This window comes from Drosophila takahashii, chromosome 4 (assembly GCF_030179915.1).
Source record: "Drosophila takahashii strain IR98-3 E-12201 chromosome 4, DtakHiC1v2, whole genome shotgun sequence".
Classification (NCBI taxonomy): domain Eukaryota; kingdom Metazoa; phylum Arthropoda; class Insecta; order Diptera; family Drosophilidae; genus Drosophila; species Drosophila takahashii.
The window spans coordinates 1,260,220-1,278,127 of NC_091682.1; the positions used below are offsets into that span (position 1 = coordinate 1,260,220).

At 39.2% G+C, this 17,908-nt stretch overlaps 1 protein-coding gene across 4 annotated transcripts in view; it reads right to left on the minus strand.

Annotated features, from left to right (window-relative positions):
• Positions 1-17,908, minus strand: part of Syt7 (Synaptotagmin 7) — a 30,711-nt gene that overhangs the window by 7,868 nt on the left and 4,935 nt on the right. For all 4 annotated transcript variants that reach the window (XM_070218009.1, XM_070218007.1, XM_044395357.2 and 1 more), the window contains exons 5-7: positions 10,425-10,727; positions 9,613-9,693; positions 9,377-9,545 (exon numbers count right to left, since the gene is read on the minus strand). In XM_070218009.1, the coding sequence (XP_070074110.1) occupies positions 9,377-9,545; positions 9,613-9,693; positions 10,425-10,727 (553 nt within the window). The remainder of the gene's footprint in view (positions 1-9,376; positions 9,546-9,612; positions 9,694-10,424; positions 10,728-17,908) is intronic.

Below are 17,908 nucleotides of genomic sequence, written 5' to 3' on the forward strand. Positions count from 1 at the left end.
CAATTCAACAACATTTTCAACAGCCCCGAGGCAGTTAAATTGCTTAAATTTCTTAGAGTTGACTTTGTATGGAACAGCTGATTAACAGCTGACCAAAATTCAACAATTCAGCAATTCAACAGTTTAGGGAATTCCCTGAATACCTTTTTTGGGCAATACTAGTGTTCCAAAAATAGTCGAACTCCACTTGCTTTCAGACTACTGCAATTTGGAAACGAAACGTAACCGTAACGTGCGAATCAGATGGGTCCCAGAAAACACTAGAGTTTTTTCGGAGAGTTGCTTTCTGTCGTGGAACGGATTAACATTACGCTCAACTTTTAGTAAATTTAAATGTAGCACCAAGTATTTCAGTATTTGTTATCGATGTTGTGAATCGTTAAAGAGATTATGTTGTAAAGCTAAATGCGGTCACACGAAGTGGTGAATTGTAAGCCAAAATCTCCCGCTCAGATTTGTTCCGATTGGAGAGATCAAAAAGACTGGGAGGCTAGACTGCACTCCTTTATCGTGCAATGCCGACTTCACATTCACCCCGGCGGAGCCCCCGAATTGAACAGACGAGAGCTACCGCAACTGCAACTACGACCACCGCGACCACATCAGCCGACACTCCGAGGAATGCGCCGGGCTTATCTGGCGATGAGCCGCAGCGGCCACGGACTCCAAAGCAACCGGGATTAAACCCAAGTGGTGGTTCAAAGCCTGATGGATCAGGCCAGGATACGGACGCCACAACAGCCAAGTTTGCGGCGCTGATGAAGAGGATCACAACCTTGGAAAGGGAGCTTCAAAAGGCGAGGTCAGGTGAAGGGCAAGATGCAGCCGCGAGGGATCCCGTTAGAAACGGATCAAGCGGTATAGGAGCGAGCGGTGCGGCGACATCTTTGAATGAAACGCCAGGGCAGAACTTGAGTGGAAATCTGCCGCCATTGTTGATTAAAAGTCTGGCGCCGAATTTGGCTGAGTCAGTGACGCCAGTTTTACATGAACAGTTGCCGCCATTATTGAGTGGAAGCCTGCCGCTACAATCGAATGGAAATCTGGCAATAGGGCTCACACTCAGTACAAACAGTACAACGCTAAGCTATTCCACACCATGCTGCGTGACAGATACTGTGCAGCCAGCTCTAAGCTACATGCAAGCACCTCGGGAACCTCTAAGCAACCTGATGGTACCCCCGCAATCAACTGGTTCGTACGGAAAAGCTTCGCCGAGCCCGTTGATCGGATGGACACCGCGCAGACTGATCTTCCAGAGTTCGAAGGTTAGCCTGAGGAATGGCAAATATTCGAATGTGCGTTCATGGAGACGACGTCGGCGTATAATTGTACTGCGCTGGAGAACAACCAGAGACTAATGAAAGTGCTGAAGGGTGAAGCGCGAGCATCTGTCAAGTCGCTGCTTATACACCCGGTTAAATTAACTCGCTAAATTAGTGTGCACTATTACGAGCGGCGACAGCAAGGATCCTAACCGTAGCGTATTGCACGCCAGCACCAGTCAGAAGGATCAGGATCGATTTGAAGATCATCCCAGGAGTTGCCCAATTTGCGAGGGGCAACACACGATCAAGGACTGTAAGGATTTCAACCATGCTACTCCAACTGCCCGTATGGAGTTTGCAAGAAAGCATCGGATTTGTTTCTCGTACCTGGAGAGCGGTCACATGTCCAGGTTCTGCAAGAGGAACGGGAAGTGTAACGTCAGATGCCAGATGAGGCAACCCCACACGGCCATCGCAACTCCACGGTCGACCATGGCCAAATGAAAGGAGCGATCGCGGTCGCATGGTACATGCGGGCGCTGACCGGAGAAAGGGTGACACACAAGTACATCAGCCAGATGATCTGGCCCAGAGAAGTCCGCCTACGTTATCTTGGCCGTCAGCCAAGTGACGGGAATGGAATGCCACATCGGAACTTAAGTTGCGTCGATCCGGATGAAGGACACTTACTATTCCGTATTTTGCCCGTGACGCTGTACGGGGAGAATACGCAGCTGGATACCTACGCGCTGTTCGAGGAAGGTTCGTCCGTGACCCTGATCGACGAGGAGCTCACTCGAAAGAAAGTGGAGTGGGCAGACCAAAACGACATGGTTTGAAAAATATGTATGCGGTCTCTAACCTCAATCTTCCGATGCAAAGTCTGCGTCGGGAAGATGTCAAAGCGGCAAAGGCTTCTGCACGCCTGCCGATGAAGCCGTATCGTAATGCGGTCCCGAGGATTTTAATTGGACTAGACCATGCGCACCATACCCATGCAAAATAGGAGCTTCGGAGCCGGAGGACGCTATGCAGCCGCCACCAAACTAGGATGGGTGGTTTTTGGGCCAGTAAGAAGTCAGATGGGGTCACCAATCCAGAGATCGTGCCTCCTAGCCATCCCACAGTATGATCATCTCGAGAAGATGGTCAGCGACTATTTCGAAATAGAGAATTTCGGAGTGAAGCCGGCGCCACCAGTCGCAGCTAGTGGCGACGCACGGGCTTTGGGAATCCTGGACGAGACGACTAGGCGAGTGGGCCAACGATACCAAACTGGATTGCTGTGGAAAGATAATAAAGTGAGCCTGCCAGACAGCTATAACATGGCACTCAAGAGACTTGTTGGCATTGAAAGGAAGATGAGACGGGATGACAGCTTTGCACTGGCTTACAAGTCGATCATGGAGGACTACGTCAACAAGGGTTATGCACGACGCCTAGAGCAGCAGGAAGTGGCAGCCGATAACCGGGACAAGACCTGGTACCTGCCGCACTTCCGTCTAGTCTTCGATGCCGCAGCCAAAGTGGGCAATACGTCTTTGAACTCAGTTCTACTCAAAGGCCCACAACAGTTCAAGTCGCTGCCAGCCGTGCTCTTCCATTTTCGGGAAGGAGCAGTCTGGGTCTGCGCAGACATAAAGGAGCTGTTTCATCAGGTACAGCCCCAGGATAGATGCGCCCAGAGATTCCTGTGGAGGAATGGACATGACCGGCGAGATCCAGATCTGTACGACATGGTGGTGATGACGTTCGAAGCCGCTTGTTCGCCGTGCTCAGCGCATCATGTGAAGACCATAAACGCTTCAAGATACGCCCAAGCCGATCCTCGCGCGGTTCAGGCCATCAATGAGTATCACTATGTAGATGACTACGTGGATAGTTTCTCGGACGAGAAAGAAGCTATCGCTGTATCAGCACGAGTAAGGAAAATTAATGCTGAAGCCGGATTCGATTTGTGCCGCTTCTCATCAAGTTCGGAAAGTGTGGTCAAGGCTTTGAACCCACTAGGATCCAATAAAAACCTTGAATGGAATGAAGCGTAGGAGAAAATATTATGCATGTACTGGCACCCAGCGACCAAGAGAGAATTCCTAAGTCTGGTCATGTCGACATTCGACCCGATAGGATTCTTGAGCTGCTCCATGGTAACCGCCAAATTGTTGATGAGTCAGATTTGGCGGAGAGGAGTTCAGTGGGACGAGCCGTTGCCGGATGAGTTAGCCAAAGCGTTTGAGAGCTGGAGGCTGGAAATGAATTATGTGAGAGATTTCTGCTGTCTACGCTACTACTTTGGCACGGGATGCGTATTTATGTGCCGCCGTGGATCGGTGGTCAGATTGAGGAGCGACAATGGAAAGAACTTTATTGGAGGCCAGAAAGTTCGATGAAGACTTCGAACCCGAAAAGATCCAGGATGAGCTGTCATCCAAAGGTATCGAATGGATTTTTAACTGTCTCGCGAACCCAGCTGCTGGCGGCATCTGGGAAAGGATGGTCCAATGTGTGAAAAAGGTGCTCGCGCATACTGTGAAGGAGGTGGCACCTAAGGAACACGTTTTGGAGAGCTTTCTTATTGAGGCGGAGAATATTGTTAATTCTCGCCCGCTTACTCACCTTCCAATCACCTTCCTGGAGATCGTGGAGAGCAGCCTGTCAAGTGCGCTACTAGGAAGTAGTGGCGTATCGCACGGATGTTGAGAGATCGATTCTGGAAATGTTGGGTACATGAGTATCTACCAACGCTTGTTCGCCGAGAGAAATGGTGCGAGCATATCGAGCCTATGCGCACAGGGAATCTCGTGTACATCTGTGAACCGGCCATCCCTCGCCGAGAATGGAGGAAAGGCGTCGTGGAGGAATTGTACCCGGGAGCGAATAGAGTACCACGACGAGCGGCGGTGCGCATTACCAATGGCGATCAAGCTAAGTTAATCATGCGTCCCATCTCCAGATTGGCTATTCTGGATGTGGTGAATGCAGCTGTTTCACCGGGGTGGGGATGTCGTGGAACGGATTAACATTACGCTCAACTTTTAGTAAATTTAAATGTAGCGCCAAGTATTTCAGTATTTGTTATCGATGTTGTAAATCGTTAAAGAGATTATGTTGTAAAGCTAAATGCGGACACACGAAATGGTGAATTGTAAGCCAAAATCTCACGCTCAAATTTATTCCGATTGGAGAGATCAAAGAGACTGGGAGGCTAGACTACGGTATGTAAAACTGATTGTGAAAATAAGGTTAAATCTGATATATGTATTTCATACAGAATAAAACGTCTTTGTTTATCACCTATCACCTAAGACGACATTTTTCCAAACTATATATTGGTTTTCAAACGTTGAGTTATTGACACACTGTTGATTTGTAAAAAAGAAAAGAAAACATTAATACACTCCGCTGCGTACACACACACGCGAAATATATATATATATATAATATATAAGCAAAAAATTGCGTGTTTTACACATACAACCACTAGATATATTCGTAAGTAGGAGAATGTGTGCTTTGCAGCTAGGATTCGTTTAAATGCAAATTCAGGATAATACTGATATCTTTTTGCTAAAAGAACTTTTCATTTACATTTTCACAACAGATTTAAGATATTTTCTTACAGAATTTTTTGTTTTAAAATTTAAATTGCATTGATAATATTAAAAGATCATTAAATATTTAAATCAATTGATTCTCTTGCTCTTTCCTACACGTGTCTCATATTTTTTGAACGAATGGAAATGCTTAAACAATATGATTCACGACTTTCTCTTCCACCTGTCTTTCTGTCTTTTATTAATATAATTCTTATCGAGGTGAAGGTTATTGTCTTTCCTTATACGCGTTGGGAGCTGTAGATTACCTTCCAAACTCCACATAGCTAAATCGCCAAGAGTAAGTGGTTTTTATTTAGCTTTTCGGTACAAATGTGAATAAAATTACATTTGCTACATTCTTAGGTAATTATTTAATAAGGTCTTTACAAAGAAGTAAACATAACTCGGTTTAAATAGTTTTAAAGTGTTAAATTGCTTTCATATTTTTTGCATAGGAACATTTTTGAATAGAAGGCCAACGGAAGAATAATTTCATCACCTTTTATACCCGTTACTCGTAGAGGAAAAGGGTATATTGTATTCGTGCAAAAGTATGTAACAGCTAGAAAGAAGCGTTTCCGACCGCATAAAGTATATATATTCTTGATCAGTATCCCTAGCCGAGTCAATCTAGCCATGTCCGTCTGTCCGTCTGTCTGTCTGTCCGTTCCGATGAACGCTGAGATCTCGGAAACTACAAAAGCTAGAAGAGATTTTCCACACATATTCTAGGGAAGTTTATTTTATCAAGGTGCCACGCCCCCTCTAACGCCCACACACCCCAAAAAGCCGTGGCGCCCACAGTTTTCTGTATAAACAGTACCAATTCCGTGCCATAGATGGCACGCGTGTTCAACACTCCAGCTGGTGCTGGAAAAAAGCTGGTCACTCTAATTTGGAATACATTTTGCATTTACGTAAAATATTTGAAATGAGGCGCGCAAAAAACATACAAGAAGGCATATTTATATTAAAGTTGTTAAGCTGAGTAACGGGTATTTAAAAATCGAGGAACTCGTCTATTGCGTTCTCTCTTGTTTTTAAGTGGAAAAAACGTTTTTGAGGCTTTTTTTCTAACTTGTGTTCTGATAAACCGATTTTGGCGAATTAACTTTTGAATACTTATCGTTGAGTTCCGGTCATTAGTTTAGAAGCTACACCTCGAAAACGCAAAAACGCTGACTAAGTCTAGCTTCTAAACAAGAGGTGCTAAGGAAAGTGCGAGGGAGACGAAGATACGCATACAGCAAAGCGACTGCTTGCACTGCTTAAATTGTATTATTTGGTCATAACTTTAATATGAATGGTCCAATTTTAAAATTCTACATTTTGATAGGTATTACTACACTACACTACAACATTTGATTTTCCGAAATCTTTAAAGAGGTGTGCGCCAGACAGACAGAACTTTCTAGCTTTTATAGTTTTAGAGATCTCAGCGTTCATACGGATATGGCTAGATTGACTCGACCAGTGGTCCTGATCAATAATATATATACTTCCTTCTATCTGTTACATACTTTTGTACGAATGGTCTACGAATAACGGGTATAACTAATAACTGAAACTCATTTAGGGTATTCCATTGCGTTGCAAACGTTTGAAAAGTGTAAAAGTGTAAGCATTTCCAACAACAATTTCCATACAAAATAGTTTGCTAGGCCTACAACACCCCAGCCTATGTATACAAATATGTTGTACTTGTGTATAAATAATGGTTTAAAATAGAGGTGTTAAATACTACAAAAATACTGAAAGTCGGTTTTGAGTCTATGGTGTTGTCAACCTAGAAGCCGATTGGCGCTTAAGAATTCGCGTAAAAATTTTGTTTGATCTACTTTTGGCGATCTATGTTTTTTGGGTATTGTTAAACGATATAGCATCTATATGCCAAAGAACTCGCGGTTTTATTTTTTTTTTTGGGATATTTAACTGAGGGTTTATTTAAGATAGTAAGGAAATGACATTCTTGGCCAAGAAATTGGATAACCTATCAGCTGATGAACTCGCGGTTTAACTAAATTTTTGGTGAAACCAAATAAGAATGACTATAATACCAGTAATCAACTTGAATGTTCGTCCTCAGCCATTTAATGCCTAAGAAGTCGCGGACTTCTCATATAAAGTAAAAAGGGCGCCATTTTTATGTACATATGTCAATTTTATTTTAGCAAAGCCTCCCTTGCATTTATTTTTTCCTCAAAATATAAAGAAATACCAAGAATATGAAGTTAGCCTTATCCTGTACGTCAATATATTGCAACAATTTTTTAAAAAAGGTCGTTCACGATTTCTGTCTGGCATAATTACAAATTACATGTACAAATTACATGTTCGCAACGCAATTGAATACCCTAAGGGCCGTTTTCTCGTCCGTCCTGCAAAGTACAATTTAGCTAATGGAAGGATAAATTTATCCCGGTGGCAAATCGGTTTTCGCTTTCTCGTCCGTCATTTAAAACTCCAAATAAAAGGCGCACTAATTTCAGACTGGGTGGCAGCCCCACAACAGAAGAGTTAACTAATTGTCAAAAATTAATCGAAAACTACCATAAAACAGACATACTAACAGCTAATGATATAAACAAAATTTAAAACTAATAAAAAATCATGTCGGCAGAAAGAAAAATAAAAATAAATTGCCGATGAACAGGAGACAATTCTTGTAGAACCGGTGCCTTCGGAATCGCCTCCGGGAGATTGAATTCTTACATGCTTGCAATCTATGGCTCCAAAGACTTTCGGAAACTTGGCTATTGAAGATCTTCAATACTCAGGTACTTCATAAATTGTTTTGAAAAAGACGTTATAGCAAAAGAAACTTCCTTAACAATCGCCAACAGTTATAAGAAAACTGCCAGTTGCGTAGAATCTAAGAGTTATTAGAAAATTAACCCATGACTATATTGTCGTTTCCCTGCAATAATGGTTTTTGACTATATAGAATTAGTAAAATGAAATGAATGCACTTACTTCATTACTTTAGATTCATGTCGCAAAACAACTTTTTGCAAAACAAATAGCACCGCTTTTTCGCAAGCGAACCCTTTTTAAAAAAAATGTTCATCACTGTAATGTTGGAAGTAATTTCTTTGGTCTTGATATCTGCGCCGATAAGTTCACACTTCAGAGAAATTGCTAGGGAATTCATTTTAAAATAAATTGGATGACCTTAGCAATTTTGATTTATATTTAACTGTAAATAGAATCACCTGTTTTCGAATGAAGAGTGGAACCAGATTGACAACGCTCAAATGTCTGGCAACACTTGCGCACAATCCAACCGCACAAATTTTGCACGGTGGGTGAAGTACCGACACAAAATTTGTCGCTACATTTGCTAACATAAGGACGAGTAAACCATTTTTTGTTTATCGCTCCGTTGTCCCGGCAGGCAAATTAAAGTACGGACGAGAAAACGGCCCTAAATGATGTGTACAAGAAAGTTTAAGAACATTCCATTCAGAACTCAAGTTAGAAAACAAAACTGTCAAACATGTTTTTAAAACTTAAAAAAAAATTGGTACCATTAAAAAAATTGTAGGTGTCCCTTTCTTAATCAGAGATATGTACCTTAAAAAAAAAGCAAGGCCCCTTTCATGGCGCATTTCATCGATTTTTTCGTAAACTTCGTAAACATTCTGTTCGGGACACTTTTTTAGACATTGGTCGTACGCGAGATTTTTTGAAATATTTATTTTCTGAAGGGAAATTTTATGCCCAACGCGTTTCTCTTACTAAATAATTTAATGGTCATCAATTTTCGTGGTATTTGATGAGTCAGATTGCAGTAAAACTGAGGAAAATGACCCAAGTCGGGGTTAAGGGCGGCAAAGCAAAATTTGACATCAAGGAAGAAAAATAATAAACTTACAAAAATGTGGACTTCCGCGTCAAAGAGCTATAAACGCATTTTTATATCATGAGAAAGGGTTACAAAAAATCAAAAATTCCATTTAGATAAGAAGATTGGTGGCCAAAGAGTTCGAAGAAATTTTATACAAATTTCTCTTTTACCCTATACCGTTAACAGCGAAAGTTAGTTTCGTACTGTCATTATCCCAGTACTGGGCTATACTAGTTCAAAAAGTATGTTGACATTATACAACGTTACTCGAAGGCTTTGTAATTGACTTCAAAATGATGTAGGAAAAATGTATAGCCAAAAGAACAGCCTTTCCGATATAACCAGTCCCATTCCAATGGCTCTTTATTTATAGCTGCTATGTCTAACTAAACTTTTCCTCCTATTAGTGCCCCTTCTCCCCTATATACCTGGCAAAGGTAGAGGGTGCCACAAAATTTTACCCAGGTACGTCCCTAGGTAAAAGTATCTAGGTATGTCCCAATCCTGCTAAAAATTATAGCTTCGTTGATCTTTAAGGTATTTTTAATACTCCGCGATACACATTTTTTTAATATTTCCGAGTTTCGAATTAAATTTAAATTTAAAAGTTGGAAGACTAGGTTATATAGCTGCCTTAGAAAAAATTGATGCATGTTACCGCTTACCAGATTTTCCGTTGATATCCTTAGCTTTTAAATTTCTCGCTTTGATCAATGTTAACGTCAAAATTGAGTTCGACGGGTGATAGCACAGGGAGGAAAGCAGTTCTCCGCATTTATCCTTCGCAGGGGGCTTTAATGCCTTCCAAAATGATTGTTTACCAGCAAAGTCAACCTTATTTAACAAAGAAAACCAAAATTTTTACTAAGCATCAAGATACAGTTATTAAATGAGTATTTACCTGGCATAGGGGAAGAAAAACTTCTCCTATGGAGTCATCTCTTGAGAATCGATCGTAATCAAACACATGTAAGTGTAAAACCTACAGCGTTTGTATCGTCCATTTTAAAAATAAAACAAAATTGTTATGTGTGTTAATACTACTTGCAGTTTATCATTTTAAAATTAATAAAACTAAATTAGTTTGAAACGTTCCCTTTTGGTCAGTAAAGTATATATTAGTATTTTAAAAATATTAATAATCAAATTTTGGTTGTTTTTTATTTTTAAATAAGGAATTTATGCTAGCGACTATTGAATTTAACCAACATTGTTAAACTGTTATAGAAAAGTTAAAGCGCATTAAATTCCAGTAAAATTAGTCTTTGATGACTGAATCCGGTTCAACAGAAGTTCAGACAGATAGTACAAAAAGTTTTTACGCTCTTACAAAATCTGTAAGGAATACAGTGCCAGACTTATTTAAAGGTCTTTTTAGGCGATTGAGGGCGTCAGCGCTAGGGTGGCGCTCTGGGGAAATAAACTTGCGTTGCGAAGGAACCTAAGGATATGTATGGTTAATCTCTACTTTCTAGTTTTTGAAGTTTCCAAGATCTCAGCGTTAATACGGACTGATGCCTTCGTGTAGCATTTATACGATTTTATTTTGTTTGCTGGAGTAATTTAAAATGGGTTTATATGAGGAAAACGCGGATCAAAGGATAATCATATCTAACATTATAAATTTAAAAATATAGATTTATCGCGATTTTTTGATGTTAAGAAGACGGCACATTATGTTGCCAGTTGGTGGATCGGTAAATGTATACTTACACGTGATTGAAGTTTTTGAATTGGAAATCCCTCAAAGTAAAATGTTTCATTCCATCGAGGATTTAGGGTTCGTCGTTTTATTTTGGTCTCCAATCTATGTTTTTTATCAGGTAACAAGGTTACACGAACATATGGGTCGGAAGTACCACTTAAATCTTTTGCTGGAAGCTCCTTTCCTTGCAGAACTTTTAAAATTAATGTTGTATTTTGAAAATCGTACTCTAAAGAAAAATGTATTTGTCCAACATTTTCACTCGGATCGTTGCTATCCAGGTACATGTCTGTCATTGAGATACTTTTGTTCTGAAAAAATTAAAATATTACAAATTTTAACCGGTACATCACAATTTAAAACAAGAGAGAACGCTATAGTCGGGTTGGTGTCCCGACTATCTAATACGCGTCACTCGGCTAAAGGGAGTGCGAGGGAGATGGATATATAACTTTTTTTGGATTGCGTATAACTTTTTAATGAATGGTCCGATTTAAAAAATGTCTTCTACATTTCGATAGGTATAAGTATACACAACAAAATTGCATTTATACTTCTCGGAAATGTTTAAAGATGTGGGCGCAGGACACATTTTAAAATCGTTAGTGGGCGATTGTGGGCGTTAGAGGGGGCGTGGCGCTCGACTGAAATAAACTTCCGCTGCGTAGGAGGCCCAAGAATATGTGTGGAAAATCTAAACCTTCTAGCTTTTTTATTTTCAGAGATCTCAGCGTTCATACGGACAGACAGACAGACAGACAGACGGACATGGCTAGATCAACTCGGCTAGTGACCCTGATCAAGAATATATATACTTTATAGGGTCGGAAACGCTTCCTTCTAGCTGTTACATACTTTTGCACGAATACAATATACCCTTTTACTCTACGAGTGACGGGTATAAAAATGGTTTACTCGTCCTAATGTTAACGCAGGTAGGGACAACTTTTGTCTCGGTACTTCATCCAACGTGCAAAATTTGTGCGGTTGGATTGTGAGCAAGTGTTGCCAGACATTTGAGCGTTGTCAATCTGGTTCCACTCTTCATTCGAAAACAGGTGATTCTATTTACAGTTAAATACAAATCAAAATTGTTAATGTCATCCAATTGATTTTAAAATGAATTCCCGAGCGATTTATCTTCAAACTCTGTGGGATATCGTCGAATTGTCTGAAGTGCGAACCTATCGGCGCAGATATCACGACCAAAGAACCATTACAGTGATGAAGAATTTGTTAAAAGGGTTTTCTTAAGAAAAAGCGGTAAAATTTGTTTTACAAAAAAATGTTTTGCGACTTGAATTTAAAGTAAAGCAGTAAGTGCATTCATTTGATTTAACTAATTCCATATAATCACAAACCATTATTATCGGGAAACGATAATACATGGGTTAAGCTTCTAATAGCTCTTAGATTCTACGCAAGCGGCAGTTTTCTTATAACTGTAGGCAATTTTTGTGGTGTTAGCGTGGCCACTGCCAGTCGAGTTGTTAAGGGCGCTAATTTTGCTAAAGCGTCTGTTTCAAAACAATTTATGAAGTACCGGCGTATTAAAGATCTTCAAGAAAATGTTGTTGATTTTTATAAAATAGCCAAGTTTCCGAAAGTCCAAGATAGGAGCCATAGATTGCACGCATGTAAGAATTCAATCTCCCGGAGGCGATTCCGAAGACACCAGTTCTACAAGAATTGTGTCCTGTTCATCGGTATAATTTTTACCGCGAAACTTTCTTTCTGCCGACATTGTTTTTTATTAGTTTGAAATTTTGTTTATAACATCAGCTGTTAGTATGACTGTTTTATGGTATTTTTCGATAGTTTTTCGAGTCCACCCAGTCTCAAATTAGTGCGCCTTTTATGTGGAGTTTTAAATGACAGACGAGAAAACGAAACTGATTTGCCACCGGGATAAATTTATCCTTCTATTAGCTAAATTTTACTTTGCAGGACGGACTAGAAAACGGCCCTTACTTGAACTGTTTTCAATGACAGACCGAACTACTTGACCTGAAATTTGGTTTGGGTACCTAAATAACCTATTTTGTATACCCATGCAGGGCTCTAGTATAGAACATTTTCTGTGTTTCAACAAATAGGTATAAAAAGTCAAAATACCGTTTTTGTTCTCCGTTCAGTTAAAACGGTCTTTGATCAACCGAAACCGTTTTGAAACAAAAAAATCGGTTACTGGTTGAGCAAAGACCGAAAACACTTTAAAAGGAAATAAACAGTTTCTATGTGACTATTTGCTCAAAAGGTCCCAAAGTGAGAGTTATTTTGAGACAGCTAGAAATAGTCAACTGTTTTTTACATGCTCTGGAACAACCCATTTCCAAAAAATGCTTTTAAAGGCAAGTGGCCTGCTTTTGTTAGTTTGGTTTTTGACATAGATCGGAAAATTAAATGAAAAAAATTATATTTTTGTTGATTTTTTTACATTTTCTTCTTCTCTGATTAATAGCTTTTCGTTATTTCGAATTAAATTTAACAAAACTTAAATTATAGCTGACATAGAAAGGTTCAGCAAGGTAATGCAAAAATAATAAGAAAGCTGCCAAAATTATGTTTGATATTACATATACGCAAGTTAATTAATGCTATAATTTAATGTTTTTGTAAGTTAATAAGAACGATCTGCAAGGGTATATAAGCTTCTACTGGCCGAAGCTAGCTTCCTTTCTTGTTTTAAATTGTGATGTACCGGTTAAAATTTGTAATATTTTAATTTATACTTCTCGGAAATGTTTAAAGATGTGGGCGCAGGACACATTTTAAAATCGTTACTGGGCGATTGTGGGCGTTAGAGGGGGCGTGGCGCTCGACTGAAATAAACTTCCGCTGCGTAGGAGGCCCAATATGTGTGGAAAATCTAAACCTTCTAGCTTTTGTAGTTTCAGAGATCTCAGCGTTCATACGGACAGACAGACAGACAGACAGACAGACAGACGGACAGACGGACATGGCTAGATCGACTCGGCTAGTGACCCTGATCAAGAATATATATACTTTATGGGGTCGGAAACGCTTCCTTTTAGCTGTTACATACTTTTGCACGAATACAATATACCCTTTTACTCTACGAGTAACGGGTATAACAAGAAAGGAAGCTAGCTTCGGCCAGTAGAAGCTTATATACCCTTGCAGATCGTTCTTATTAACTTACAAAAACATTAAATTAAAGCATTAATTAACTTGCGTATATGTAATATCAAACATAATTTTGGCAGCTTTCTTATTATTTTTACATTACCTTGCTGAACCTTTCTATGTCAGCTATAATTTAAGTTTTGTTAAATTTATTTCGAAATAACGAAAAGCTATTAATCAGAGAAGAAGAAAATGTAAAAAAAATCAACAAAAATATAATTTGTATACCCTTGTAGAGGGTATTATAATTTCAGTCAGATGTTTGCAACGCAGTGAAGGAGACGTTTCCGACCACATAAAGTATATATATTCTTGATCAGCACCAATCTAGCCATGTCCGTCTGTCCGTCTGTCCGTCTGTCCGTCTGTCCGTTTCTATGCGAACTAGTCTCTCAGTTTTAAAGCTATCGCGATGAAACTTTCCAGAAAGACTTCTTTCTATTGCAGGTAGTACATATGTCGGAGCGAGCCGGATCGGACCACTATATATATATAAGGCTCCCATAGGAATATTCAAACATATATAAGAAAATTCTTGTTAATTTGTAGGAAGTAGGCGTTTTAATTCTTGACTACTTAAAAACAAAATTCAAAAATAGGAACACTGAATCTGGAATCCCTGGAACTGCACCGAGTGAGTATTACTTTATATGCAAGGGTATATAAGCTTCGGCTGGCCGAAGGTAGCTTCCTTTCTTGTTTTCATTTAATTTTCCGATCTATGTCAAAAACCAAACTAACAAAAGCAGGCCACTTGCCTTTAAAAGCATTTTTTGGAAATGGGTTGTTCCAGAGCATGTAAAAAACAGTTGACTATTTCTAGCTGTCTCAAAATAACTCTCACTTTGGGACCTTTTGAGCAAATAGTCACATAGAAACTGTTTATTTCCTTTTAAAGGGTTTTCGGTCTTTGCTCTACCAGTAACCGATTTTTTTGTTTCAAAACGGTTTCGGTTGATCAAAGACCGTTTTAACTAAACGGAGAACAAAAACGGTATTTTGACTTTTTATACCTATTTGTTGAAACACAGAATATGTTCTATACTAGAGCCCTGCATGGGTATACAAAATAGGTTATTTAGGTACCCAAACCAAATTTCAGGTCAAGTAGTTCGATCTGTCATTGAAAACAGTTCAAGTAAGGGCCGTTTTCTAGTCCGTCCTGCAAAGTAAAATTTAGCTAATAGAAGGATAAATTTATCCCGGTGGCAAATCAGTTTCGTTTTCTCGTCTGTCATTTAAAACTCCACATAAAAGGCGCACTAATTTGAGACTGGGTGGACTCGAAAAACTATCGAAAAATACCATAAAACAGTCATACTAACAGCTGATGTTATAAACAAAATTTCAAACTAATAAAAAACAATGTCGGCAGAAAGAAAGTTTCGCGGTAAAAATTATACCGATGAACAGGACACAATTCTTGTAGAACTGGTGTCTTCGGAATCGCCTCCGGGAGATTGAATTCTTACATGCGTGCAATCTATGGCTCCTATCTTGGACTTTCGGAAACTTGGCTATTTTATAAAAATCAACAACATTTTCTTGAAGATCTTTAATACGCCGGTACTTCATAAATTGTTTTGAAACAGACGCTTTAGCAAAATTAACGCCCTTAACAACTCGACTGGCAGTGGCCACGCTAACACCACAAAAATTGCCTACAGTTATAAGAAAACTGCCGCTTGCGTAGAATCTAAGAGCTATTAGAAGCTTAACCCATGTATTATCGTTTCCCGATAATAATGGTTTGTGATTATATGGAATTAGTTAAATCAAATGAATGCACTTACTGCTTTACTTTAAATTCAAGTCGCAAAACATTTTTTTGTAAAACAAATTTTACCGCTTTTTCTTAAGAAAACCCTTTTAACAAATTCTTCATCACTGTAATGGTTCTTTGGTCGTGATATCTGCGCCGATAGGTTCGCACTTCAGACAATTCGACGATATCCCACAGAGTTTGAAGATAAATCGCTCGGGAATTCATTTTAAAATCAATTGGATGACATTAACAATTTTGATTTGTATTTAACTGTAAATAGAATCACCTGTTTTCGAATGAAGAGTGGAACCAGATTGACAACGCTCAAATGTCTGGCAACACTTGCTCACAATCCAACCGCACAAATTTTGCACGTTGGATGAAGTACCGAGACAAAAGTTGTCCCTACCTGCGCTAACATTAGGACGAGTAAACCATTTTTATACCCGTCACTCGTAGAGTAAAAGGGTATATTGTATTCGTGCAAAAGTATGTAACAGCTAGAAGGAAGCGTTTCCGACCCTATAAAGTATATATATTCTTGATCAGGGTCACTAGCCGAGTTGATCTAGCCATGTCCGTCTGTCTGTCTGTCTGTCTGTCCGTATGAACGCTGAGATCTCGGAAACTACAAAAGCTAGAAGGTTTAGATTTTCCACACATATTCTTGGGCCTCCTACGCAGCGGAAGTTTATTTCAGTCGAGCGCCACGCCCCCTCTAACGCCCACAATCGCCCACTAACGATTTTAAAATGTGTCCTGCGCCCACATCTTTAAACATTTTCGAGAAGTATAAATGCAATTTTGTTGTGTATATTTATACCTATCGCAATGTAGAAGACATTTTTTAAATCGGACCATTCATTAAAAAGTTATACGCAATCAAAAAAACGTTATATATCCATCTCCCTCGCACTCCCTTTAGCCGAGTGACGGGTATTAGATAGTCGGGACACCAACCCGACTATAGCGTTCTCTCTTGTTTGTTTATCGCTCCGTTGTCCCGGCAGGCAAACTAAAGTACGGACGAGTCAGGCTTTTTTTTTAAATATTACCTACCCAACCCGACCCCAAAATTTTCAGGTCATTTGGGTTTGGGTAAAATCAAACTAGCCAGGTCAAATGGGTTTCAAGTAGGTCAGTTGGGTTTCGGGGTTACCCAAACACTTTTTGCTGGGGCTAATAATTTCTATTAATTTTATAAAAAATATATTTAATAAATAAGTCGATATTATGTGAGCATTATTTTCTTAACTCATCGCCTAGTCGCGAATTCTTGAGGTCCATTTTTTATATATCATTTTAATATATGCAAATAATCTACTCAATTATTGGCTGCGACTTCTTGCGGCCCAAAAGGTCAATAACATTTAACACTTATAATTTTAAAATAAAGATTAACCGACCCTCGATGTTCAGAAGACGCAACATATTGGGAAATGTTAAGAAGGGAGGGACGTTCAATATCTTGCGCCCTCATTAAAATGTCTGTCCTGCCGATTTTCGAATCTTAGGAATGGCCTGTGGATTAGGGAGTCCAATCTTTAAGGACCTTTTTTCCATGTCAGCTGTTTCAAACAAACCAATGTAGATAACATTAGACAATAACACATAATTGGTCAATTTTATTGTAAATGTATTTAACAAATTATAGTCAGTCTTTTTTGTAATATTGTTATTAAAGGATAATAATTTAGCAAATTATAATCAGTCTTTTTCTGTAATGTTGTTATGTAAAAACATAATTTCCTTGACCATTCGATCGCTTTTTATCAATGCCGACCTTTTTTCTGTTATTAAATTGCTGGCTTGGGAAAATGAACGCTCGGAAGATGCGCTGCTCGCCGGAGTTCCCAAAATTTGGCAGCTTGCTTTAAATAAAAGCGGAAATCTCTCTTTATTTGCTGCCCACCATTTTAGAACGTTGAAATCATCTGTCAGCTTTACAACGGTATTATGATACTCCTTCACCTCACTCTCGACAATATTATGATTTGAATCGTCCCTTAATTGGCCAACCCAATCACTGAATAGCGCGTTGCTACTTAATGATCCGACAGCATTTTGAGGGGGGTTGGTGTCCGTTTCCTTACTGACATATTTGTTTATGTAAAGTTTGCAGTCTTCCATAATGCTTTGCCTTTCGTCAGAATCAATTAATATTAGTTTGTTGGCAGGAGGAAACAAAAATACCGCTAATTTGTGAAAATGTGTTATAAATGGATCTACAATACTGACTACATGATGGGTAAGAGAACTTTTAAATTTTGATAGAAGGTCCGAATCCATTTCGCTAAAACTACACTTTTTTTTAAATTTTGGAGATGTGGGATAACCAAATGTAAAGTGGGGTATGAATCTCCTTCCAACTCCTTAGACGACCGCTCAAATTCGGCCAGCAATTTTGTCACTTCCTTTAAATTTCTTAAGTTTAAATCATTTAAACGTGACTCCTGCTTCTTCGTAATCAATATTGTATTGATCTCACTCCATTCAAGCTCTATAGATCGCATCGTATAGAAAATGGTATTCCAACGAGTTGGACAAAATCCTTTTAGCGAATTTTCCATCTTGGAATTT